At 52.0% G+C, this 24,100-nt stretch overlaps 1 protein-coding gene across 1 annotated transcript in view; it reads right to left on the bottom strand.

Annotated features, from left to right (window-relative positions):
• The window catches only part of NRTN (neurturin), an 86,480-nt gene that overhangs the window by 18,438 nt on the left and 43,942 nt on the right, over positions 1-24,100 (bottom strand). The window contains exon 2 of the mRNA XM_037886000.2: positions 2,842-3,076. Within this exon, the coding sequence (XP_037741928.1) occupies positions 2,842-3,049 (208 nt within the window). The 5' untranslated portion in view covers positions 3,050-3,076. The remainder of the gene's footprint in view (positions 1-2,841; positions 3,077-24,100) is intronic.

Here is a 24,100-nt window from a genome sequence, read left to right as displayed (position 1 = left end):
TCACTCCAGTGTCACACCGGCGTAACTCAACATAAGTCAAAGGCGTGACCCCTGATTTGTACAGCTATAAGTGGGAGGAAAAAGTGGCCCATAGGAGTTAAACTGATGTGAGTTCAGATCAGACCCAAAAGCTCTAACACCATTAAAGCCAGCTGTCACTCTGGATCAAACTATACGCTATAACAAGCCTTGGCTATTCTGCCCTCAGTGCGAACTCTCAGGGCCTGACTCTCATCTCACTTCAATAAAATCACAACCTAATCCTCAGAGTAGACGGCATCTAACCCTTCCAGACACAGACCTCAATTCAGAGCTGGGGTGTAAGAAGCAAGAAGAAGGCATAAAGGACAGCAAAAAGTTGTATCTGTGACCCAAAGGTTATTGCCCCGGCAAACTTCACGACCCTGCTCCAAAGCATGGACACGCCGGAACTCTGCAAAGAAACAGCTGAAAAGTCTCTTTAATGTTACCAACACGATCTGACTTTCCCTTTGCCTCAAGCTTGGAAAGGGCTGAATCATTTTCAGTGAAACTGACCAAAGCAATTCATCCAGTTGCAGAAAGCAAGAATGGAATATTTCAGCCACAACGGTTAAAGTCTGGCAAAGTTATAACCAGCGGAAACCAGGGGCTGTCTGATAATGGGATGTACGAGGCCACCCTTGACTCTCAGCGTTGCCACTAACTTTCTATTTTTACTTTTGTTTCTTTTAGCACCTTTCAGCCAGGCTCTCAACCATTCGTGGACCCGCACAGACCCCCTGCGAGAGACACATGCAGAGAACACAGCAAGGCTTCCCCTCACGTCTGGGCCAAACTTAGTGTAGAAACCCACACCTGACTGTCCTCCTTCAAGGTTGGATATTAGGGAATACTATTTCACTAGGAGGGTGGTGAAGCACTGGAATGGGTTCCCTAGGGAGGTGGCGGAATCTCTACCCTAACAGGTTTTTAAGGCCCGGCTTGACAAAGCCCTGGCTGGGATGATTTAGTTGGGGATTGGTCCTGCTTTGAGCAGGGGGTTGGACTAGATACCTTCTGAGGTCTCTTCCAACCCTAATCTTCTATGTTTCTAAATTCCTCCTTAAATCTCTCCTCGACTGCGATACCTACATAAAACTTTACAACGGCCAGGCTGCTGACGTGCTGAGGCACTGCCCATCATGACCAACCCTGTCTCATTGTTTCCTCGTTCTACCCCGTCTGTCTGTATCCCTCTGTTGTCTCTTGTCTTAGCCTGCGAACGCTCTGGGGCACAGAGGGTCTTTTTGTTCTGTGTCTGTGCAGCGCCTGGCACAATGCGGTTGTGGGGCATGATTAGGACTCCTCTAGGTGCTAGAGTAATACAACAAATAATATTTTCATCGGCAGAGTCAGGAGCCGACCCAGATCTCCTGACTCGCAATCCCCTGCTCTCACCACCAGGCCGTACTCCCTGTCAGTGAACCCACCTAGAATTCAATGAGGACCTAGCAACCTCAGCCTGAACAGAAAGTGGTAAACACCAGAGGTCAGAACCAGAATTTCATTGCTCCTCCGAAGGGCAGCAGCCATCTCACAAACACCATCCCGGGGCACTGGCTCACGACCTTCTGTGCAATGCCCTACCAGCATGTCCGTGCTCCTGGAAAGACCATCTCTCTAAGTACCCACCAACTCTGACTATGCTTTAGGGAGCAGAGCACAGCTGGTTACAGCTGCAGGCCCCGGGTCTAAAGAAAGCAGGCTGGTTTTGATCATGTTTTTAATCGCATGCTGTCCATCGTATGCGGAATAAGCAAAACCACATGCTGTCACACCATGGATAAGGAGGCCTCGGGTAAAGCAGAAGAGGAACAAAACCCCTTGTCTGGAGGGGTCAGTCTTGGATGAGCAGAGAACACAATGATCCCTGCAGCTTAATTAGCTTGAGAACCTAGTAGTGGCCCAGCTCAGACACTCAGGGTCTGTCTACACTGCAATGGAAGCCCTGGGTTAGGAGAACTTGAGTTAACAGGCCCTGGGTTTGTTAACCTAGGACTTGAGCATCTACACCCATTTGTAACCCCAGGTTAGGAATTGTTGAACCCCGGGTCCCAAGTTGGGGCGCCAGCATCTACGCTGCATTATGCAGATAGGAATCCAACCAGCCGTATCCCAGACTTCCTAGCACCCTCCCAAAATGTGCCTGCTCGAGCCTGTTGTTCGTGATGCAGTGTGAGAAAACTTGACGGTCCAGACGACAGAGTAAGTCAGCTTGTGGGACAGGATACAGCAGAACCTCAGCGTTAGGAAAACCAGAGTTACGAACTGACCAGTCAGCCGCCCACCTCATTTGGAACCAGAAGTGCACAATCAGACAGCAGCAGAGACCAAAACAAAAGCAAATACAGTACAGTGCCGTGTTAAAGGGAAACGCCTAAAAAAGATAAAGGGAAAGCAGCATTTTTCTCCTGCCCAGTAAAGTTCCAAATTAAGTTAATTAATTTAGTTCTGAATTAAGTCACGGTTCAGCTGAAAACTTTTGAAAGAATCATCCTAACGTTTTGTTCCGAGTTACGAACCTCCTCCATTCCCGCGGCGTTCGTAACTCTGAGGTTCTACTCTCTCTTTGGAGGACTCAGAGCACGTCTATGCTGCAAAGCAACGGGGCTTGAACCCTGGGTCTCGGCTTGACTCAGGCTCAGACCTTCCAGGGTATGTCTACGCTGCAACAAAAACCCATGGCATAGCCGTAGCTCTCCGTTACCCCACCCGCTCCATGTATACCAGGGCCTGGGGAAGAAACGCTCTCCCCCAGCAGTGCCAGCAGCGAGATGGCTCTGAGCAGATGGAGTCAAGGCAAAGCATGCTATAGCTTACATTGAGAGATCAGCGGGTCACGGCGCTCCAGGGCTCGCGGGGATCTCCGCTGACCTACAGGCAAGGCAGAAGAGGAGGCTGACCTTGACGGCGAGGAAGGGAAGGGGCTGTATTTCCGGCTTCTGTTGAGCATGTCTCTACAAACTAAAATGGACAACATGGAACTGAGGAGCATCGAGGCAATGGCTGCAAACTTCCATACCTTCATCTTAGACCAAGTCAGAACATTGAAACTCTGCAAAACAGGCAAAACAAATATCCTTATTACAAAGCCTCTGCCCCCGGCCCCCATCGTCTCCCCGCGGACAGGTCCCCAGTAATAACGGTCGTGCCGTGGGCTGCTGAGAAACCTTCCCTGGGAATCTCAGAGCAATCACACGCATTCCTTCGATTGGACTCTCCCACTCCCTTGGGTCAGTATCATCCTCATCCCTATTTTATAATGGGAAACTGAGGCACAGAGAGGGGAAGTGACTCGCCCAGAGCCTGGCAGCGAGTCAGAACCCAGGCGTCCTGATTCACAGCCCCATGCTCTCAACGACGGACCTCACTTGTGCCATCACTTTCCCATCATGGCTGCTCCGTTTGTGGGACAGAGGACATTTACAGAGAATCAGCTCTGAGGAGCAGATTGTACCAGGCGCTAGCAAGGGCAGACAGGGGAAGTAGGGCACACGCATGCACGTATGTGCCCTGGGAATGGGTGGGGACCAGGACACAGGCGCTGCTCAGCTGCCCAGTGCGAGAAGGCTGTGCAGAGGTGGTGCAATGCACAGGCTTTCTGTGTGCCAGGTGACCCCCTCCTCACCCCAACCAGCAGAGCCGCCTGGATGCTGGAAGAACCTCAGCTGCACCTTTCAAAAGGCAGGAGATCTCCCTGGTGCTCCCCCAGAGGAATTCTGGATAAGGTGAGAAGGATTCTACCTGGGATTGCAGGTGATGGATCATTTCCCATTGCGGGCAATGCACAGTCTAGCCTGATCGGTTTAAATCCATTTAAAAAAAATAGAACCAGGGGCCAGCATGTTTCTCCTCCAGATAAATATCCATAATTCTGCACCCAGCCCAGCCAGAGCAGCAAGGATGCGAGTGCTGAGTAGGATTGCTAAATCTGAGCACTACCTCCGGAACAAGATGGGTCTAGAAGCTGCTGCCAACAACCACCCACGGAAGCAATTCGCACTTCGCTTCTTTTCCAAAGACCTTTTGCCTGATCCTTCCTTTGCGCTGCGCCTTGGGGAGTCACTTCCTCCAGTGCAAAGCAAATGCCATTCTGAGCCATTCACGCCCACTTTGCCCTGGTACCAATGGTAACACAAGGTGCCCCTGGAGTCTAATGAGGAGAGAAAGTCTTCCGAGCCCGGCCCCTTTACAGCAGTGACTAGAGCTGGGCAGGAAATGATTTTCCCCTAGAAGGAGAGTTTTTGAGACATCAAAAAAATTCCCCAGCCTGAATTGGGAAGAAGAGTCAAAATCTCAAAAATTTTGGAGAACTGAAAATCCAACAAAAAAAAAATTGGTTTAGGTCAATTAGAAGATTTTATTTATGTAATTTTGGAACATTTCGTTTTGATAGTTATGAAACATTTTGTTTTCAACCTTTTTTTCTTTTTTCAAACCTCTCGCTAGTCTGAGTGTCTTCAAATTTCAGGATGAAAACCAGTTTCAACTCAAACAACTGGAACTTTGCATGTCAAAAATGTGGACGTGGGACATTTTGACAATGTCAAAACACTTTTTCCCAATAATTCCTCAGGTCCGGAGATTTGGCAAAATCAACCCTGTTTCTCCAACGGTTTCGGCCTCAACGAATTGACCTTTTTCAGCCAAAAACAGCTTGTTGAAAAATTCCAGACTTAGCCTTGGTCTACACAACAGAGAATGACTCCGGAATAACTACGTCACTCAGGGGTGTGAATAATCCACCCCCCTCACCGACGTAGTTACACCGACCTAAGCGCCAGTATGGACAGCACGAGGTTGGCAGGAGAACTTCTCCCACCAGCCTCTTGCAGAAGTGGATTAACTTCGCCAATGGGAGAGCTCTCTCCCGCCGGCGTAGAGTGTCTTCACTGAAGTACAACAGCGCCGCACCTGCCTGGGTGCAGAGTTTTAAGTGTAAACCTGCCCTTACACAAGTTATGCTGCTCTTTATTCTTTGCCCGGCAAAAACAGCTCAGCTAAGGGAAAGTCAGCTGGAATCTGTTCTTCCTCGGGCCCTGTCAAGAGAATGGTTTACAAAGTTCCAAGCAGTCACACCTGTGCAAACTCCCTGAGGACATTTGGGTTCCGCAGAGTCATGGCGGGCCTACGTTTCAAAGCAGGGGAAGCCCATGGGTAACAGACGGGCTAATTTGACACACCAACCCTTTGTTAGTGGTGTTGATGCGTGAGAAGGAAAGAACCTCAGGGTGTGTCTGCATTGCAATTAGAAACCTGCGGCCGGCCGGCCCATGTCAGCTGACTCAAGCTCAAGCTAAGAGGCTGTTAAATTGTGATGTAGACACTCAGGCTTGGGCTGCAACCCACATTAGGGACCCTTACAGAGGGGTTGCAAGCGGCGCACGTCCTGATTAGAACCGGGAGACATTTTGGAGGCAACTTTTTGGGGTGAAAAACGCAGCGAAACCTTTCACGAATCGGTTAGAACAACAAACAAGAAATAATTCCACAGAGTTTGAAACGGTTCAGCGTTCTCTCAATGAAGTGCTTTGATTTGCTGGTGTGAAATGACTTGGTCGCAAACTGTCCTTTAATCACACTGTGTATTTTTTTAAAAATGCAAAAGCGTTTCAAAGTGGTCATAATAAAACCGTTCTGATTTTCTCAAACTGAAACATTTTGTTCGACCCGAGACTTTTTTTATGTTGGACTTTTTCAAGCTGCTGAAAAATTGCAAACGTTTTCGGTTTTTTGGCCTGATCCAAAATGAATTCCCCTCCCCCGCCATTTTTTGGAACATCCAATGAACTGCAAAATCTATTATTCGCCCCACTCTCATTTTGATCTGGTAGGCGCTTACCCGCTCTTTGCACTGGGGTAATTGACAAGGAACAGAGGAAAAGTCACAGGAGTCTTGAGGAGATGACACACAGCCCTACAATATCGTTTTTTACCTTCCTTTTCAGAGCCGTTCCACAATCGAATGCATTCATTTCAAAGGGAAAATGCGATGTTTCCAGATATCCTGGCCTGGGGAGGGATAGCTCAGTGGTTTGAGCATTGGCCTGCTAACACCCAGGGTTGTGAGTTCAATCCTTGAGGGGGCCATTTAGGGATCTGGGGCAAAATTTGGGGATTGGTCCTGCTTTGAGTTGGACTAGATGACCTCCTGAGGTCCCTTCCAACCCTGAGATTCTATGATATGCCACATTCCGGCTGGCAAATGCCCTGCACCCTGTTCTCCAGCTAGTGGAGATTCTTGCGTTCGTTACCAACAATTCTTAATAACCAAGTCACAATTATGGGCCAAATCGTACAGTCCTCACATGGGCCTGATTTTCATTGACCCAAACTCCCCTTTACACCTGACAGCGAAAGGGGCCTTAATAGTGAGTGTAAATGTAACAGGTCCAGAGCCAGGCCTTCTTATATGGCTATGGGCCTTTGCATCAATGAGAATCAGATCCACTGAGTTTAATAGGAGTGTTGCCTACACAAAGTCTACACAAACCACAGGAAGTTGGCCCAATAATACCAATAAATTATATATTGGGCACCCCGTGCCAACCCACAAGGTCTCCGAGTACCTAGCCTGCAGTAATAGGACTCATTAAAAAGCCACAGAGCCAATAAACTATCGAGAGAGCAGAAACGAACGCCGCTCCCCTGAGCTGGCCTCCTGCCCTCCGCCCACGCCCCGCCACACACGCGGCCGCCACCCAGAGCCAATCCTCCCCCACAGCAATGGCAAGCTAGTGCCGAACCCAGACGTCTCTTCGGCCTGGCTCGGGAAGGGGGAGGACTCCAGGGTCCGGGCATATGCCGAGAGGGAGAGAGCAGCGGGGGTCATGGGCCCATGACCTCCACTGCCCTGCTTCCTGGGCAGTCAGCAGCTCTACCCCGTCTGATCAGAGCTGCCATTCCGGGGCACAGAACAGGGCTGGGAAGGGGCGTACTACGCCTTTAAAGGGCAGCCTGGCGCTCACAGCAAGAACTGCCTGGATCGAATCAAGGAGGCTGCCTCCTCTGCCCTCGGACTGACCTGTTTATACAGGGAGAGGGAGCCGAGCTGGAGAGAGAGGACGAGACGCCATCCAGGTTGCCCCAAGCGGCACTCTGTCCCCGCCAGGCTGTTCTGGCTGCGAGCTCCTGGCGGGCCTCCGTGGGGCAGCATGCCCGCTCACGGGCGCAGGCCAGGCCGACGGCGCTGAGCGTCCTGAAAAGCGACTGGAAAGGCGGCTCTGCATCGGCCGTCTCCCAGCGACCCCAGAGCCCAGCAGGGCTCAGCTGACAAGCACAGAGCGGTTTGGCTGACATGCCACGTGAAGTCTTAGGGCACGTCTACACTATCAAATTAAGTCGACCTATGTTAGGTCATGTCCACACTAACCTCCGCCTGTCGGGGCCGTGCGTGCTCACCAGGAGTGCTTCCGCTGACTTAAGAGGGGCAGCGTGGGGGGCTGAGAGCCAGTTGGGAGCCCGGCTGCCACCCGGACACTCAGCTCCACTCCCTGCTCGGAGCCCGGCTGCCACCCAGACTCTCGGCTCTGTGTGGCGCTCCCTGCCAGGAACCTGACTGCCCCCCGGGGCTCCCGGCAGGGACCGGGGAACGGAGAGCCCGGGCGGTGGCTGGGCTCACGGCTGGAGTCCCCCACCTGTGATGGCTGATGGGATTAGAGGGTGACCTAGGGTGACTGCCCCAGCTGTGAGCCGAGCTCGGGGTTCACGGCAGGGATCCGACCAACTTCATGGCTCCGGCAGGGCCACGTGACCTCGTCACGACTTACAACTTAAAGCGGCGCAGAAAACACCCGCAGCTCAGCGGGGCAGGACTAACCGGGATCAGAGGCGCCAACTTCTTCTGGCCCCGGCGGGTGCTCGACCCGCCCTCTGCTCCTGGCCCCGCCCCGAGTCCACCCCTGCCCCGCCCCCATTCCAACCCCTTCCCCAAAGTCCCCGCCCCAACTCCGCCCCCTCCCTGCCCCTATTCGACTCCTTCTCCAAATCCCAGCCCCGGCCCCACCTCTTCCCCGCCTCCTCGCCTGAGCGCGCCACGTTCCCGCTCCTGCCCCTTCCCTCCCAGAGCTTGCTACAGCTCTTTGGCGGGGAGGAGCGGGGACGCGGCGCGCTGGGAGGAGATGGAGGCATGGCGGGGGGGGACGCTTGGCTGCCGGTGGATGCAGAGCACCCACTAATTTTTCCCCGTGGGTGCTCCAGCCCCGGCGCACCCACGGACCCGGCGCCTATGACCGGGATGGCAGGGAAACGGTGTTCATGCTGGAGTCGTGAGCCAGTTCCTCTGCGGAGGTGCTGCCCAGCGACAGCACTGAGGTGTGGATACGATGGGGACTGAAGCGATGTCGGTCAGCAGAGAGCATCTGATTTCGTGCTAGTGCCAGTTATCTGGGCCAAGGGCACACTCTGGAGGCTGCCAAGTCCACCCCAGATCCCCAGGAGTGAGGACCCAGCTCCCACTAGGATTACCACAGCCGCTGCCTTCTCCCGGGCCTCCCCGGTGTCATGGCCCGCATGCTTAGCCTAGAGAAGAGACGCATGAGGGGCCACCTGATGACACTTGCCATGGATGGTCTAGGGTCACTTAGTCCGGCTTCTGTCCAGGGCAGTGGACTAGTTGACCTCTCGAGGTCCCTTCCAGCCCTGCGGTTCTATGAGGCTACATGTCCCTCCGTATCTGCCTGGCATCTCTTCAGCTGCAGCCTCCAGAATCCCCCCCATCTTCGCTGTCGCTCTAATCCCATCACCTCCCTCCGGCTTTCCAAGGCCTTCCCTGCTTCTGCCTCCCCCAAGCCCTCCCCGGGCACTGCACCTCGGTCACCCACCACGCTCCGGCTCAGACTCTGCGCTCTGCCAATTCCACCCCAGTCCCCTCCACGCCCCTTCTGCAGCCAGCACCTCCAGGTCCCCCAACGAGCCAGTGGCAGAAGCAGGAACAGAGTCTGATGTCCTGTCTACCTGCTGACGGCTATATACTGCCTCTCACCCTGGTATCTAGGCATATACTGTAGATTCCTCTGTTCTGAACACTGGCCCTCAAGAAGTACTCTGGGGGGGGGGAGTCTACACTGCAATGTAAAGCCTGTGGCTGGTCCATGCCAGCTGACTCCGGCTAAGGGGCTCGGGGGCTGTTTTACTGAGGGGTAGTTGTTTGGGCTCAGGCTGGAGCGTCTCAGAGCTCAGGCTGGTGCCTGAGCCCAAATATCGACACCACAATTAAACAGCCCTGCCAAGCCTGAGTCAGCTGGCCCGGGCCAGCCGCGGGTGTCTAATTGCAGTGTAAACACACCCTAAGAGTGTGAAGGGGTAAGTTCTGTGGGGCTCCCGACCCCTGGAAATGTCCTCCCTGCTCAGTACACCTTCCCACTCCTCCTTCTTTTCAAAACCCCAGCTTGCCCCACCATCCCGCAGACAGTGACCCTGCCGGGTATTCCCCTTACACGTCTTTCCAACGATCATGTAAAACAAAACAAAGCAAACAACTAGGAATGAATAAACTGCTCACTGTTTCAGCCCAAGGCATCCCATGCCAACTCTCCATACATGTCTCCAGCCTCCCTGCTTCTTGTTTTCCCCAGCATCGTGGGGACCGGGGTAGATTGAAAGCTCTCGGGTACAAGGATCACACCTTTCTCTCCTCGGAGAAGGGCTTAGCACATTGCGGTGCTGGACCCAAGGGCTGATCGGTAGCAAACCCGGTCATTTCCACCCCGCATTAGCCCCTGTCCAACAAAGCACTTGACTTTAGGAGGAGTCCTGTGTCAAGTGGCTGCTTCTGTGCTTTTTTTGGAGCGGGGCAAAATTTGCACAAGCGCCTCAGTGATTTAGGAACCTCCGCCCCATTTTCAAAAGCGACAAACATTTAGGCGCCTCAGACCTGAGACCATTCAGCGTGACGTAGATGCCTCAGGGAGGAAAGGCAACGTTTTCAAAAGGGATTTGGAGCCGTAGGAGAGAAGGCTTTGTGTATCTACACTCCAGTGTAGATGCTCACTACCGTGACGGGAGGGGTTCTCCCGTTGCTGTAGTTCGTTCACCTCCCTTGGGACAGAAGAATTATTCTGTCAACCTAGCGCTGTCTACACTGGGGGTTAGTTCGGCATAACTGTGTCGCCCAAGGGTGTGGGTTTTTCGGGGTAGGGATGCAGGGACTTAGGCTCTTTTGAAAATGCTCCCTGTGCGGATGTTAATGTCCAGCTGGCTCCAGCCGGTGGCTGCTTCTCTGGCTGTTGCCCCCGCCGCTCACGCTCACCCCCGGGAGATCGTTTCACAGCATCTGGCCCTGCGATGCCTTCTTGTGGGTCTTCCGCGTGTCTCCCCAAACCGTGGGATTTCACGTTAATTACCGCGGCTATCTGCCCCTCCTCCCTTCAACCACCAGGCCCTGGGGCACCTGGCAACTTGCTAACTTCTCTCCCGCTTGCCTTGTTCTCGCCGTCTCCAGCCGGACCCAATGAAACCAAGGAACGTGATTATCCTTGCTCCGGAGGCCGGAGTCGGTTGATTATAAATGTTAGCTGACCTGAAGTGCCCGTCCCCCCTTTTAGGTTGGATTCAGAACACCAAGTGCCCCATGCGCCCTCTGCTGGCTCAGCAGGAGACTCAGCTCTGCAAAGTGGAGCCAGGTGACCTTTTTTTTTGCAGCGAATAGAAATTTGGCTGAAAAAATGCATTTTTGGGAGGCTCCAAAACTACTTATAGATTTGGGTCAGATTCAACAGACAGTTTATACAGCTGCAAGGCTGGTTTGATTTGGTGGCATATTTCACGCCCACTCTACAATCTGCTTGCAGGGATGCAAATGAGTGCCCAATGGGTAGGGCAACTAAGAATTAGTCCTTAAGCAGAAGCAGCAGACCCGGGGGGGGGCGGGGCGGGCGAGACATCTTACGGGGGTGAGAGCAGAATGGGACCCAGCGATGTCCTGAACATGTGCTGGGGGTGAGGAGCGACAAGAGTTGGACCCGGAGGAAGGCTGGAGCAGCCACTGCAGTGCATAATATCAGGCCAGCCACTGGTGACCAGGTAGGACTCCCCTGACCAGCCTGGTACTGCTCTCCAGGTCCTAGCGCAGACGCCCAGCCCCGGAGAGGGGCAGGACCATGTGCACCAGCTGCTTGAGTGGAGTAGGGGACAGGACAGGGCACTGTCAGCTGGGCGGGGGTCAGATGGGCATCAGCACGCAGGGCACCAGCCACCGAGGAACTGCCATGGGAACGGCAGGAGGAACTACCGGGAAACCCCTTCCCAGCTTGGAGCTGGCTCCGCTCTCCTCCGGTCTCTAGCTCCCCTTGCTCTCCTCCTATCCCACTGACCCACGGCCTTACGTTCTGTGGATCCTGTACCATCAGGGGGATGGAACAGCTTCCGTCTGAGGAGAGATTAGAAAGACTGGGACTGTTCAGCTCAGAAATGAGATGGAGGGGGGATAGGATAGTGGTCTATAAAATCACGAGGGGAAACTGAATAAGGAAGCGTTAGTTATTCCTTCACAGAACAGAAGAACCAGGGGTCACCCAATGAAATTAACAGGCAGCAGGTTTGAAACAAACAGAAGGAAGTATTTCTTCACACAACGCAGAGTCATCCTGGGAGCTCGTTGCCAGGGGATGCTGTGGAGGCCAAAAGTATGACTTGGTTCAAAAAAGAACTAGATACGTTCTGGGAGGAAAGGTTCACCCATGGCTATTAGCCAAAATAGTTAGGGCTGCAACCCCATGCTCTGGGTGTTCATAAACCTCGGACTGCCAGAAGCTGGGAGCGGATGACAGGGGATGGATCACTCAATAATTGTCCTGTTCTGTTCATTCCTTCTGAAGCACCTGGCACTGGCCACTGGCAACAGCAGAATACTGGGCTAGGTGGCCCAGAGGTCTGACTTAGCTTGGCCATTCAATTCCCTGTACAGGCAGGTTTTCATAAAGCCTGCGATTTCCTCCCTGTTTCTTTCAGCTCCTTGCAAACTCCAAACACGTCTCCATTTTAAACAAATTCTCCAATCTAGAGCCACAGCAACAGAAAAGGAACATTTGCCAAGTGGGAAAAAAGTGAGTTTAACCGGGGAAAGAAATGTTTATTGTAAAATGGAACATGACAGATTCTTCTTTCATGTTACCACAGTAAATAATGAAAATGGAGCTAGGAAGCTGCTATTTGCCAATACCACTTTATATTACAGGATGTAAATAATGACATGTTAACTAAGACAGTAATTATATGCCCTGCAGGTTACAGGATAATTGTCTAACCCAGCCAGAGTCTAAATATTTTAAATGGACTGTAAACAAAGCCAAGTTAGAAAAAAGGATAGTTTAGCCATATAAGGAGGTGAGATTGTTAAAGACACCCAGGTTAGCTATGTATGGACCTGATCCGGCTGGTAACAACGGTGAAATTCGCATCCGTGCACAGGGATAGCGCAAGGATTCTACAGATTACATAGGACCCACTTAAGTCCTATTTCGAGAGCTTAGTAAGTAAGTGGTGTATAAGGCTTGTGTGGGTTCTCTGCACAAAGTTTGTATTACAACAGCAGCTGAAGTCCCCAGCTGAGATCCAGGCTCCACCGTGCTACACACTGTACATACACACTGTAAGAGACAGTTCCTGTCCCAAAGAGCCGACAATCTCACTAGACAAGGCAGAGCACAGGGTGGGAGAAAGGAAGGTTTATTCTCCCCATTTTACAGAGAGGCAAATTTCACCCAGCACGACTATCAAATCCGCCCTGGCGAGCGCCCACACCTGATTTTGAGCGGCAAGCCCCTCGAGGGAGGGAGCAGAAACGCACCCTGTGACCTGCGAGTCCGGTCCAAACAGCTGGAACGAGGAACCCCTCATGTGATGAATTGCCCGAGGGCTCAGAAAGGTTCACAGGAAGGATTCAGCTAATAGCTTAGAAGAACAAAAGATGGAGCAAATTGCTGTATATTCTTGGACCGACAATTCACTGCTTCTCCCCTCCCCAAAAAAGAGAAAGGGGTGAAATTCAGCACATACCATGGGCCACGCTCAAGAACGCTTTTAATTCCTTATTGTAAGTAGCATTACAGTAGAAACTAGAGGCCCCAACCAAGATCAGAACCCATTACGCTAGGCCCTAAACGTACATCTCGTAAGAGACAGAGCCCACAATTTAAATGGACAAAGGATGGGAAGGGGAAACAACTTGCCCAGTGCCAATTAGGTCAGGGGCAGAGCTGGGCCCTTTACCCAGCTCTCCTGATTCACAGTCCAGGGCACCTAACCACTACCCCCCCAACCCCCGGTGCCTCACTTGCTCCACTTTCATCTGAGGCTCTCAAAGCACTCTGACAACTGAAAAAGCATCACAACACTCCCTGTGAGGCAGAGAGGCATTATTAACCCCAGTCTACAGATGGGGTAAACTGAGGCCTAGAGGGAAGCATGACTTTCTCCGAGATCACAAGGGCGTACATGGCACATTCCAGAGCAGAATCCATTTCTCCTGCCTTTTAGGCTTGTGCTGTCACTAAGGGAACATCTTTCCTCTCCCATCGGTCGAGACCCCAGCCTGGCCTGGGGAATGGCGTTTCAGAGATGAAGGACCTCAATTTCAACCGTGCCCTCCAGCGGCTGCAGTGCAGACTCGCCGTCATCTGTACCTCAAGCGGCAGACAGCCTGGCCTTGTAGGTTACAGGTCTGGGTCCCCGCTGTGGTGTGGGGCTGGCACTGCTGCCAAAGACTAAAAGCTCCGTTCTTAGCGCTGAAAAGCGGCGAGTGCATTTGACCCGCAGCGGTGGGATGTAAGTGACAAGGTGGCTGCTCAGCTGTCTAGTTACCAGTCCCCGTGGCTGCCCCAACTGGAACAAAACAGCTTGTGACCTAGCAACGGTACCAAACCCACGTGTGGCAGGGTAAATACAAAATTACCAGGTAAATCCGGCACAAAAGTGGGGAGCCAAGCCTAGAACCCCCGGTCCTTCGCATCAAAACGCAGGCCTCTGCCCTTGAGGTAACGGAGAGCTCCTGCAGCTCACTTTTGCGGTAGGGCTAAGCTGCAGCCACTAGAGGGCAGCGTGGCAACCACTCATTCACACAAAGCTAGTGCATCACACAATCGCCTCTTGGCGTCTACAGCCAGACTAATAACCTAAACCTTGGCAGGAGAGAAATGAAACGTCACTTCAGCACAGTGTTCAGGGGAAGGGCTGCTGGATGCCTATGTCTGAGAGAGTCAACACAGAGTGGCAGTAGGGGGTACTGGTTAGAGCGGGGCCGCTGAGTCAAGAGATGCATGTTCTACTCCCAGCTGTTTTTACTGCGTGGCCTCGGGAAAGGCCCCTCAGGAGACCTGGGGTCAATTCCCTGCTCTAGCCCAGACTAGATGTGGGGCAAGTTGCTTTGGGCTGAGAGCTGTGTCTCATTGCTCCGGCTGCACGGTGGGGATGACAGCATTGCCCTACTACACAGGGGTGTTGCGGGGGTAAATATAGTAAAGATTATGAGGGGCTGACATGCTACAGTTAAGAACATAAGATCGGCCATACTAGGTCAGACCAAAGGTCCATCTAGCCCAGTATCCTGTCTTCCGGGCCAGGTGCCCCAGAGGGAATGAACAGAACAGAGAAATTATCGAGTGATCCATCTGCTGTTTCTAGTCCCAGCTGCTGACTATCAGAGGTTATGGGATGCCCAGAGCATGAGGTTGCATCCCTGACCATCCTGGCTAATAGCCATTGACTGACCTTTCCTCCACAAACTTATCTAGCTCTTTTTTGGACCAGGTTATAGTTTTGGCCTTCACAACATCCCCTGGCAATGAGTTCCACAGGTTGACTGTGTGTTGTGTGAAGAAGTACTTCCTTTTGTTTGTTTAAACCTGATGCCTATTAATCTCATTGCGTGACCCCTGGTTCTTGTGTTATATGAAGGGGAAAATAACACTTCCTTATTCACTTTCTCCACACCAGTCATGATTTTATAGACCTCTCTCATATCCCCCCCTTAGTTGTCTCTCTTCTAAGCTGAAAAGTCCCACTCTTTTTAATCTCGCCTCATATGGAAGCTGTTCCATACCCCAAATCATTTTTGATGCCCTTCTCTGCAACTTTTCCAGTTCTAATATATCTCTTTTTGCGATGGGGGCAAGTGCAAATACACGCAGTATTCAAGGTGTGGATGTACCATGGATTTATATAGTGGCATTATGATATTTTCTGTCTTATTAGCTATCCCTTTCCAAACGGTCCCTAAAATTCTGTTCGATTTTTTGACTGCTGTTGCACGTTGTGAGCGGATGTTTGCAGAGAACTGTCCACAACGACTCCACGATCTCTTTCTAATTTAGACCCCATCATTTTGGATATCTAGTTGGGATTCTTTTTTCCAACGTGCATGACTTTGCATTAGGACTGTCGATTAATCGCAGTTACCTCAACGCGATTAACTCAAAAAAATGAATCGCCATTAATTGCAGTTTTAATCGCACTGTTAAACAAGAGAATACCAATTGAAATTTACTAAATATTTGGGGTGTTTTTCTACATTTTCATATATATTGTATTCGGCGTTGTAATTGAAATCAGTGTATGTTATATTTGATTATAAATATTTGCACTGTAAAAATGGTAAAGAAAAGAAATAGTATTTTCCAATTCGCCTCACGCAAGTGCTGCAGTGCAATCTCTTTGGGTTGGAGTGCAGGGGGTGAGGGCTCCGGCTGGGGGAGCAGGTTCTGGGGTGGGGCCAGGGATGAGGGATTTGGGGTGCAGGAGGGTGCTCCGGGGCTACAGCGGGGAGAGAGGACTCCCCCCAGCGCTCTCTCCCCGCAGCAGCACCTGGGCCATGGGGGAGAGGCACCTGTCCCCGCCGCAGGAGCTCTGGGGCTGGGGCTGCAGGATACGTACCCCTCCCCGGGCCCCAGCAGGTCTGGGCTGTCCGGGCCATGCCACTCCGGTTGCACCTGGGGACGGCCCGGGCTGTGCCACCCTGGCCGGGTCCGGGCCTCTCCGGGGTCCATCCGGGCCGCACCATGGCTGGGGCTGGCTTGGACCGTGCCTGGGGCCACGCATGGACCTGATCCCAGCCGTGGCAGGTCCCCGGGAGGGTTCCCTAAGCGCCCGCACGGCGCTAAATAGGACTGTTGCACGGCTGCGTAGCTAACAGGGAACTCCGCCTCTCTCCATTGTGAAAACTGACCATTTATTCCTTCCCTTTGTTACCTATCTTTTAACCAGTTACTGAGCCAAGCGAGGACCTTCCCTCTTATTCCATGACTGTCTACTTTGTTTAAAAGCCTTTGGTGAGAAACATAGGCACTGACTCCGTGGGTGCCCTGGCACTGGAGCACCCACGGGGAAAAAGTAGTGGGTGCTCAGCACCCGCCAGCCACAGCTGATCGGGAACGCCGCCAATCAGCGGGAAGGGCTTGGGGGAGGGCGGAGGTCTTGGGGAAGGGGCGGAGTGAGGGCGGGGCTTCGGGGGAAGGGGCAGAACGGGGAGGGACGAGGCGGAGCGAAGGCGGGGCTTTGGGGGATGGGGTGGAGCACCCCCAGGGAAAAGTAAAAGTCGGCACCAATGGTGAGAGACCTTGTCAAAAGTTTTCTGAAAAGTTCTTACACGAGATCTACTGGATTCCTGCTTGTCCACATCTGACACCCTCAAAGAACTCTAACAGATTGGTGAGGCACGATTTCCCTTTACAGAAGCCACGTTGACTCTTCCCCAACATATCGTGTTCATCTGTGCATCTCATAATTCTGTTCTTTACTATCGTTTCAACCAACGGCCTGGTACTGAAGTTAGACTTACCAGCCTGTAACTGCCAGGGCCCCCTCTGGAGCCTTTTAAAAAAAAATCTGTATTACATTGGCCATCCTCCAGTCATCTAGTACAGAGGCCGATTTAAGTGATGGGTTACAAACCACAGTTAGCAGTTCTGGAATTTCGTATTTGAGTTCCTTCAGAATTCTTGGGTAAATACCATCTGACCCTGGTCACATATTACTGTTTAATTTATGTGTTTGTTCCAAAACCTCTCTACTGACACATCAGTCTGGGACAGTTCCTCAGATTTGTCATGGAAAAAGAAAGGCTCAGGTGTGGGCATCTCCCCACATCCTCTGCAGTAAAGACCAAAGCCAAGAATTAATTTCGCGTCTCTGCAATGGCCTTGTCTTCCTTGAGTGCTCCTTTAGCTCCTCAAACATCCACTAGCCCCACTGACTGCTGGGCAGGCTTCCTGTTTCTGATGTACTTAAAAAAATATTTGCTGTTAGTTTTTGTGGCTTTAACTAGCTGCTTTCAAATTCTTTCTTGGCCTGCCTTATTATATTTTTACATATGACTTGCCAGGGTTTATGTGCCGTTCTCTTTTCCTCACTGGGATTTGACTTCCAGATTTGAAAGGATGCCTTTCTGACAAAGCACTTCTACTGTGGCTGCAGCTTATACTAGCAAAAACCTGCACTTTTGCTGGTCTAGCTTGTTCCAGACTCCCTGCCCCACCCCCTGAGCGAAATATGTTATACCGGCAAAAGTGCAGTTTTGCCGGTCTACTTGCATCTATAAAATCCATAATAATAGTCTTTACCTCACAGGGGTATTTTAAAGCTTTATTAGTGTTTGAAGGCTTGGCTCTCCCTCTCTGTCTGAATCAGGAGCAACTTCCCTGAAGTTCCTTGCATTACACAAGGGTTAAGTTCCTGGCATTACGCAAGGGTTAAATTGGTGTAAGTGTGCGGCGAATCAGGCCTGGAGCCTTTCAGGGCTTTCGATGAAAGGCGCTCTAGGAGCACAAAGCCACGGGGGATCGGTATGTTAGTTTCAGACTCGATGTAGAGACGGAATGAGCTAAATGCGGGACGTACATTTCTAGCATCAGCTATTCTACGGCCCTCCAGAGAGATGGCCCTGGGTTCCGTAAAGGTCACGTGCCGACCGCACGCTTTAAATCAAACTGCACTGTACAATTGTGAACACTGCTGGAGACCACGTCATACTAATCAAGGCATGTTGCTTGTACTTTATAAACTGATAGACACGGATCTGGGTCTTCCATCAGTGCAGGGAAACTCAGGAAGCAGCTAACAGGACAGCAACGTGAGCTAAAGGTTTAGAACAAGATGCCAAGAAGATTATTGCATTCGAACGGAGGCTGCTACTCAGACGCACTCCCATGGAAGGTGATGGGAATTTGCTTCTTGAGGGCCTGAGTGAAAATCAGAGGTGGGCCTGTGAATTGTGGTCTATTGTGAGCAGATTCTAGACGGATAGTTGGCTGATTTGGAATTTGGTAAACGCAGCATTAATTAACAGCCCCTTGCTTGGGATAAGCGAGACAGGATCTATAAAGACTAATAATGATTAGGGCCTAAGGTTGCCAACTTTGTAATATTTTAAAATCGGACACCCTGCCTCCGAGGCCCCGCCCTACTTCTTCCCCCAAGACCCCGCCCCTTCCCCGAAAGCCCCACCTCTGCCCCTTCCCTCCCCGCCTCTTCCCCAAGGCTCCTCCCCCCATTGGCTCCACTTTCCCCCTCCCCTCATTGCTGGCGGCTTTTCTCCTCTCTCCCCACGCTCTGCCCGGGACAGGAGGATCTCGCCCGTGGAGCCGGGACTGGGAGTGGCAGCCACCCGGTGCAAGCAGGAGGCGGCCCCAGCTGAGCTGATGCTGGCGCGGGTGATGACTCGATGCCTCCCCACCTTCCCTGCCTGCTTTGCTGTCCAGTCAGTAGATGTGATCGGACACTGTCAGGTCCCCTTTTCGACTGGACTTTCCGGTTGAAAACCAGGCACCTGGCCACCCTACCAGGGCCTCAGATTCACATTTCCTCTGACAGCAGCTGCAGAGCACGGCCGAGCACATGGGGTCGGTTTGGGTGCAGAGGAAGAGCGCCCCCTGCTGGATCCCCAGAACTGCTTCCTGTGCCGCCGCCTTGTTCCGGGGAGGAATCTCTCATGCAGCTTCTAGGCCCTGCCTGGCAGCTTTTAGCTTGGGAAAGCTGGCCCGGTTACAGCACAAGGGGGCATGGCTGCGGGCCACGTGAATGTTTGCAAAGAGACGATCTCAAAATACTTTTTCCAGAACAGGAACTAGTAAACTGTCAGCAACTCATAGGCCCAGAAATAGACAAAGGGAGGCAAGTGTCCCTTTCGGGCGAGGATAAACTGCTTGTTTAAAGGCTTGCGGTGGGATTTGCACCAGGAATCGGAATGCTGGCAGGAGTGGATGAGCCCCCGGGGGGGTCACCATCAAAGGGACGGAGTTCTTCAGCAAGAACAGAAGGAAGGGAGATGAAAGAGTCAGCTATTTGCAGAGGCTGCTCTGCAGAAAGGCAGCTAATTTCCCCCTCTGTAACAAGTCAGGGCTCCGGGGAATGGAAAGCCTTTGTAGAGGTAACCTGAGCACCCTAGCTTCAGGAAATCAGCCAGCAGCCCCACACAGCGGGAATGTACTCGGGTAGCTTTACAGACACTCGAGGCAGGCGTTCCAGTCTAACTTTTCTATTCAGGTTAGTAAGAGGAGGAGTATGGCAGTAGTGCCTAGTAGTGCCAGTCATGTGCTTGGTACTGTACAAACACCGAACAAACAGGCAGCCCCTGCCCCACAGATCTTACAGTGCAAGATTCTTATCACCGTGGGATCTGAGCTTGTGACACTGCTAGCAATGCGGGACCCCACGCAACTCCATCACACACTCTTCTCTCCAGCACACTCCAGGAACATTATGACGGACTCAGAGAAGGGTGTCCCAGCGCCTCACGCTTTGACTCTAAGCGGACAAAGCAGGCAAGCGGCTCTCTTCCCCGCCCCGACGTCCATGCACAGCCAGAGCAGCCGTGACGGGGCTTCACCTTCATTCCTCCACAGCACAGGTAAACTGAGAACGCCCTCCGGGCTGGAGTTTGCTGTGGTTTATGCCAATGTAATCTGGGGCAACTGCACGGAAGTCAAAAAGGGTTTGCTCTGGGTTTACATAGGAGTCTCTGAGATGAGAATCTGTGTGAGTGTGTCTCTCTGGTGGTTCTTCATTACCAAGCAGGTGAATTCCAAGGACACAGCACTTTGGCCTGCAGCCTCACCATCTCTGCATAGAACGAAGCACGTCTAGTTCCTAAGAAGACCCTTCAGTCTTGTCTACATGGGGACACTCAGTAAAAATTAATTCAGGTTAATTTTCAAAGTGGATTAACTAAACCTCAAAACCCTGTCTGGACACTCTCATTTGGAATTAAAGTGGCTTTAGGAAAATTAATCCAAATTAACTGAAGGTGCGAATTCGAAGCAGATTAGTTACTAATCTGCTTTGAATTCACTCCTTCGGTTTATTTGGATTAACTTTCTGAAGTGTCCCCGTGTAGACAAGCCCTTCTTTCAGTCTGATTTCCCACAAAGCAAGGCCACCAAGAATTTATGAAGCAAATCTGGAACAAGGGAAAAGGCACCACTGTGTGCGTAGTAATTTCTGGTTCATCCTGGCCAAGAGAAACCAAAGTACTCAGGAGATTTCCAGGCCAATTTCAAGACAAGTGAGCTTCTGAAAGTCCTTGAGTAAACAGCTGATCTTCAGCGTAGCCATGTTCCGTGTGGTTTGTCCATCACTAGTCAGAATGTCCAGTCAGTTTAGTCCAGATCCCACTCGCTGAACATTCTCGTATGTTTTACCTTTTGCATCGAGGAGCTGAGATCTCTGTAATTACATGAATACAGTTCTGGTGCCACAAATCGGCAGGCATCACATCTCCTTTCCATCTTGGGACCCGTCTTCCATCCAATCTGCATCGCAGGCAGGGATGGCCACTGTGGGGAAAACCTCAGTATACCTCAGAAAGGTCTGGAGGCAGAAGGGCATCAGGCACACAGGCTGGGATTTCAAAGGTGCCTGAGGGTGTTAGGCGCTGAACTTTCACTGAATTCCAATGGATCGGGGTACCTAAGCGGAGATGGGTGAGTTACTGATTTTTCACTTTGGCCAGCAAACTGAATATTCGGTTGGGGTCCAAAAATGTTTGGTGCACATCAACAAACTGGAAAAGTCCACGTCAAGCCAGCGAACCTCTTGGATGTGTCTGCACTGCAATAAAACACCTGCGGCGCCGAGTCTCAGAGCCCGGGTCAATCGACTCGGGCATGCAGGGCTAAAAACTGCAGTGGAGACATTTGGGCTTGGGCTGGAGCCCAGGTTCTGAGACTCACACCCCTCCCAAGGTTTCACAGCCCAGCCTGAGCCCAAATGTCTCCACTAAAAGTTTTAGTCCTGCAGCCCGAGCCAGCCAACCCAGGCCAGCCACAAGGTCTTCTACTGTAGTGAAGAGCATCCCCCATGTGACTGTCAGCCAAGTAGGTAGGATGCTTGCCTGCAATGCGGGACAGCCAGACTTGAATCCCCACTCAGGAGCAAGGGCTGGAAAGTGAGATCATCCCCCTGCCACGTGTGGGGTCTAAGCCCCAGGCCACGGGCTGTTCAGGGGGAGGGTGCTCTCGCTCTCCTGTCAAAGCTGGTCCAGTGTGAATATATCCTTAAATAGCCACGGGGCCAGCCAGCACCACTCTGTAACCTGGTGATTAAAGCATTCACCTGGGAAGTAGGCACTGTGGTCAAATCCCTCCTCTGAATCAGACAGAGAAGACTGGAACCCACAGCGTCTACCTCCCAGATGAGCAGCTCCATCATCAGGCTACAGATTCGTTCACTGGCCCAATGAATAGGTAAATAGTTATGAAAAGTTGACCAGCCGGAGCGCTTGAGAGCAGAATGGCCTATGGCCTGGTGGCGAGGGCATTCAAGAGGGAGACCCCCGTTCAACTCCTTGTTCCTCTGACGGCCCTGGCTATCTCCTTAGGGAAGGAGAAGGAGTCAAGCTGGGGAACTAACCCTTTCTGAGGCTGGGAAGCAAGGGCAGGTCTGTTCCGAGATCCAGAGTCAATCCAGACACTGCTTGCGGGGGGCAAAGCGGGGGGAGTCTGGCGTGGGAGCAGCTCTGTGGGGATGACGGGGACTCCTAATTAAAAACCCCATCGTGAAACGAGCAGCAGGGCCACGGAGGCTCTTTGATTCCAAACTGCTCGTCTATAAAACGGCTTCCTAGCTGGGAAAGGAATCCTGGAGAGGCACAGAATGTGACAAATGTGTTAACAGAGCACTGGGCACCGGGCTGCATTGCAAGGCAAGAGAGATGTGATTCTGGAGTATAAACAGCCCAGGTGGCGCTGGGGAAAGCGGGAGGCAGTGACACTAACCAGAACACTGCCGTCCGTTTGAAGTTCCCTCAAGAAGTTGTGCCAAGGCAGCTGTTGTAAACCTCCAGTCGCTCCGGCGTGGGTCTCCAGAACCGGTCACGCTCCGTTCTGACCTCGGGCCATAGAAAGCAGAGGAGAGCTGGAGCGCTCTGACTTGCAACCTCTGGTTCTACCTGCTGGGAGAACTTTGGCTCCATCCCTGACCTCGCCCACCGCGCGGGCGGCACATGGCAAACGCAAAATAATTCCTGCCCGTGCACAAAGATTTTTTTGTTTTTGAGATGCACGGCCAGACAGAAGCAAAACATGCGGGAGACACTGCGAGAAAAATAAAAGAGCCACAATAGCCAATCTCAGAGCCTGGGTCCACTGACTTGCGCTTGCAGGTCTCGCGCTACCGGGCTAAAAAAAGAAGTGTAGATGTTCGGGTTTGGGCTGGAGTCTGGATTCTGAAATCCGGGGTGGGAGGGGGACGACCTCGGAGCCCGGGCTCCAGCCTGAGCCCCAAAGCCCACACTGCTGTATTTTTAGCCCCATAGTGCGAGGCCTGTGAGCGCAGGTCAGCTGACCCGGGATCTGAGACTCACGGCCCCAGGTCTTTTTGCAGTGTGGATGTACCCTTGATCTGACCATTTGGGAAGCTGGAAGGTAAAGGCCCCTGTTTTATTGCACATCCATAAAATTTTAGGAGAAATATTGCAGCCAAGCAGCAGTGCTGCGGGGAAGGATCTGGTTTTTTGCTTTGTTCCGCATGCCCTTAAACAGTTTTGCAAAGCCTAATATCAAAAGAATTGTTTTCATTATTTTATGTCTTAATATTTAAGGGAAAATAGTTGTTTGAGGGGTGGAGACATCCCCATGAGGTCCCCGGGAATGCCAGGCTAGTGCAGCGTGCCTCCAACTCTCATCCTATAGACCAGTGTTTGTCAACCTTTTTGATACCAGGGACAGGCTTGCTGCCTTCCTAAACTGTGTCAGGGAGATCTCAGGGACCGGTGCTAGTCCACGGACCGGTCGTTGAGAAACTCTGCTCTGGAGCATTTCAGAAAGCAGATACTTCTCACAGATCCTGCTTCTCTGCCAAACCCCTATTTCTGTGGGCCACAGGAACTGGCAGACTGGAGCAGACCCAAGGTCCATCTAGCCCAGTAGCGTCTCTCTGACAGTGGCCAGTGTCAGACTCTCCAGAAGAAGAGGTAAGATACCTTGCAGGGTTGGTGGATTAAACCGCCCCCATGGAAGTCTCTGAAGCATGAGGTTTTATCTCCCTTCCACCACTAGTTTTTTTAAAGTAATGACTGTGATAAGTAGATATTATGGAAGATCTCTGCATATTCCTGGGTCTCCATCGACCAAACTGTCAGGACCACTGTGAAAGTGTAATGTCGACAGACCCCGGTCGACGGGCAGGATCGAACCTGGGACCTCTGGAGCTATATGCATGAGCCTCTATTGCATGAGCTAAAAGCCACGTGGCTCTTAGCTAAGGCTGTAGAGCAGACTCATTAATCTCTCTCTAAGTGGTCTCGGGGCCACTCGATGGGACAGAGCACCACCCCCAGGAGGTGTGTGGGTTACAGGATCACATCTGAAATTCATTCTCCAAGCTGAGCCAAGGGCAAGAGCAATGGGAGAACATAGGCATCAACACCGGGGATGCTCGGGGGCTGGAGCACCCATGGAAAGACAAAGTGGGTTTTCAGCACCCACCTGCCCATCAGCTGTTTTGCGGTGGGTGGGACTCGGGAGGTGGAGCAAGGGCGGACAGAGGTGGGGCGAGCGTGGGGCCTTGGGGGAAGGGGCGGGATGGGGGCAGGGCCTCAGGTCGAAGCAGGGGTGGAGCATCTACCCAGAAAAATGAAAGTGAGCGCTCGTGT

Source organism: Chelonia mydas, chromosome 25, assembly GCF_015237465.2.
Source record: "Chelonia mydas isolate rCheMyd1 chromosome 25, rCheMyd1.pri.v2, whole genome shotgun sequence".
NCBI classification, from domain to species: Eukaryota; Metazoa; Chordata; order Testudines; family Cheloniidae; genus Chelonia; species Chelonia mydas.
This window is presented reverse-complemented; position numbering and strand designations above follow the sequence as displayed.